At 47.2% G+C, this 1,873-nt stretch overlaps 1 protein-coding gene across 1 annotated transcript in view; it reads left to right on the top strand.

Annotated features, from left to right (window-relative positions):
* Positions 1-1,873, top strand: part of DENND3 (DENN/MADD domain containing 3) — an 86,244-nt gene that overhangs the window by 57,948 nt on the left and 26,423 nt on the right. The window contains exon 13 of the mRNA XM_006830727.1: positions 378-899. Coding sequence (XP_006830790.1) covers positions 378-899 — 522 coding nt within the window. The remainder of the gene's footprint in view (positions 1-377; positions 900-1,873) is intronic.

Below are 1,873 nucleotides of genomic sequence, written 5' to 3' on the forward strand. Positions count from 1 at the left end.
GTAAGATTAACTACTCCCCCGTTTTTGTTACAAAACTTCTACCTTTACAATTGTGACAGTCGCAATTAGTCATGATGACAGTTACTCACTATTGAATCATAAGAATCTTATCCCTATCTCTTTTCACCACACCCATCTAGACAAGATACAAACTATTCAGCGGGGTCTCTTTCTTCCCCCACACACTCTTAAAACTAAACTCCCTCTTGAAACCTTGTAAACCAGTCCCTTCATTCCTCCATCACCCCCTCATTTTAGGTAGCCAATGTCTAAGTTGCCTGTCCCTATGCACCCTCTGTATGGAGGGGATAGCATTGATTCAGGGTTTATTTTTAAGCTCTGTGCTAATTATTTGCTTTACCCCCTTCCTTTTCCAGTTCCGAATTTTTCCACTAAGTCAACCTATACATTCAAGATCCCAGAAATCCACTTTCCCCTGGTGGCACAGTGTGTTCACATTTACTACACGGACTTCGTTGAGCTGCTGACCAAAGCCATGAGCCTCCTGGGCCCTGACCACTCGGTGCTGCTGGCCCGCTACTTCTACCTCCGAGGGCTCATCCATCTGACTCAGGGGAAGCTGCTCAGTGCCCTCTTGGACTTCCAAAGCCTGTACAAGACGGACATCAGGATTTTCCCTGCTGACCTGGTGAAGCGGACAGTGGCGTCCATGTCCGCCCCTGAGCGGGCCCAGACTGAGCGGACCCCTGAGCTGAAAAGGCTCATCCATGAGGTTGTGGACAAGCCCGGGGAGGTGGCCAAGTCAGACGACCATGTGAAGAAATTCGAGCTGCCCAGGAAACACATGCAGCTGGAGGACTTTGTGAAGCACGTTCAGGAGTCGGGGCTCGTGAAGGACACTAGCACCATCCACTGCCTGTTTGAGGCGCTGACTGTAGGTAAGGAGGGAGCAGGGTGTGCCTGTGAGGTAGCTCGGACTGGGGCCTGCGTTTATATACAAGGCAGAGTCCAGACGGACTGCCAGTGCACATCATACATGTGCGAGCTCATTGCAAACAAAACTTGTTTCAACATGTCTCTGTGACCAGCGGAGGGCTACAGACAGGCTCTCGATCACACACTTGTCCTTGTCTCATTAGTGGACTGTGTACTGAAAGGTCAGCAGTTCAGACCCACCACCAGCCGCTCCTCAGAAACTCTGTACAAGGTTGCTATGAGTTGGAACTGACTCGACAGCATTTAACAACAAGTCTTGTTAGGTTGTCTTCAAAAAAGGGTCCAATTAAAACTGACTTCTGAGGGGATCTGCTGAGCCAGATCAGCTAAGGGGTCATGATGACAGGTTTTGGGGGGACCCTAAAGGGGTCATCTTGATAAATTTTCTTGAAGGACACAGGATGACCACAAGGACTTACTAGGAAGAAGTTTTCAGAAAATGGAAAACTGCATTGGTGAGAAAAAGGCCTGGGAAGTTGGACTGAGGGATTGTTTCCGTCATCCGGAAACTTGACCCCATCCATCCTATAGCCCCAATCGGTTCTCTAGACTTCTTTTCGCTCCTCAAACTCAAGGAACATTGAAAAGGAACAGGATTTGAGCCCCTCAGGGATGACCCAACTGCTGTTGGAGGTGGTGTACGTGTGGAAGGGTTCAGAATGAGAGATGGGTACCCAACCTTCAGAACGGTGTCCACCTTGATGGGGAGGGGGTGCTGGGCTGAGAAACAACAGCTTCCCATTCTGATACTTTCATTTAAGGTGAATGTGGGTTTTTAGCAATGCTTTTTTTTTTTTTTTTATCATTTAAACAGATGGTTGACTTTTTTTTTTTTAATGTTTTATTGTGAATTATATGGTAGTTTACATGAGAGAACTTTAGTTTTACATTCATTCCATCGTATATCATCTCATTG

The sequence above is a fragment of the Chrysochloris asiatica genome, unplaced genomic scaffold (assembly GCF_000296735.1).
Source record: "Chrysochloris asiatica unplaced genomic scaffold, ChrAsi1.0 scaffold00001, whole genome shotgun sequence".
Classification (NCBI taxonomy): domain Eukaryota; kingdom Metazoa; phylum Chordata; class Mammalia; order Afrosoricida; family Chrysochloridae; genus Chrysochloris; species Chrysochloris asiatica.